This window comes from Condylura cristata, unplaced genomic scaffold (assembly GCF_000260355.1).
Source record: "Condylura cristata isolate star-nosed mole 26May11 unplaced genomic scaffold, ConCri1.0 scaffold00001, whole genome shotgun sequence".
Lineage (NCBI taxonomy): Eukaryota > Metazoa > Chordata > Mammalia > Eulipotyphla > Talpidae > Condylura > Condylura cristata.
Window position 1 is genome coordinate 35,348,050 of NW_004567102.1, and position 809 is coordinate 35,348,858.

Genomic DNA, 809 nt, shown 5'->3' on the forward strand with positions numbered 1-809 from the left:
CTGCGGCGGCGGGCAGCCCAGCGGGCGGCGGAGCGTCTGCGGCAGTTCCTGCTGCCCGGGGCGGGCGTCCTTCCTCCGCTCGCTGCCCGCGAGTGTTTGTTATTTGATCTCTATCCTCTGCCCCTACCAGGTGTCTGGGCTGCTGGGAAGAAACGCTCTCCTCTTTCCCACGCTCCGACACATGTTAATGAATTAGCGGGAAGCCCCGCCCCGCCGCCCTGCCTGGAGCCTTTAAGGTGGCCGCGGACTCCCGGCCGGTGGCGGCTGCGCGGCGCCTGCGTCTCCTTCCGAGGAGCCCTTGTGGTCGGCGCCGCTGCCGTGGCTGCAGCCTCCGTCTTCCACGGCGGCGGTCGCCTCCTCTGCGCCCAACTTTCGCCGCTTTTTCTGAAGCTGCTGCTGCTTCTCGGCGCCGATCAGCGCCTCCACGGAGAAGGCGTGCGCCTTGAGGCTGAGCATGCTGCACGGCGACCCCCTCCGCTTCTCGGCCATCCCCGCCGCCCGCCGCAGCCCGCCCCTCGCTCATATACACTCGCGCGGGCACACGCACACGCCCGCTCTCCTCCCCCACCCAAGTGTGCCCGACTCTCGGGGCTCCAGCAGGCCGAGATCTGCCCCCTCCCCGCCTCGGGCACAAACGAGTTTTGCGCTTCCTCTTTCTCGCTTCTGTTAGGGTCCGAGGAACTAGCGACGCGCCGCCAAGCTCCCTTCCCTCGGCCTCTCGCGCGCGCTTCTCTCACTGGTGCGCTCCTTCACCCCACCCCTCCACCTCCTCCGGCCGCTCCAAGATCTGCCTCGACTGATGCGCCAGA

The 809-nt window shown here is 68.6% G+C and overlaps 1 protein-coding gene across 1 annotated transcript in view; it reads right to left on the bottom strand.

Annotated features, from left to right (window-relative positions):
- The window catches only part of TBX18 (T-box 18), a 26,786-nt gene extending 26,297 nt beyond the window's left edge, over nt 1-489 (bottom strand). The window contains 1 exon segment of the mRNA XM_004673660.2: nt 198-489. Coding sequence (XP_004673717.1) covers nt 198-489 — 292 coding nt within the window.
- Between the last annotated feature and the right edge of the window lie 320 nt (nt 490-809).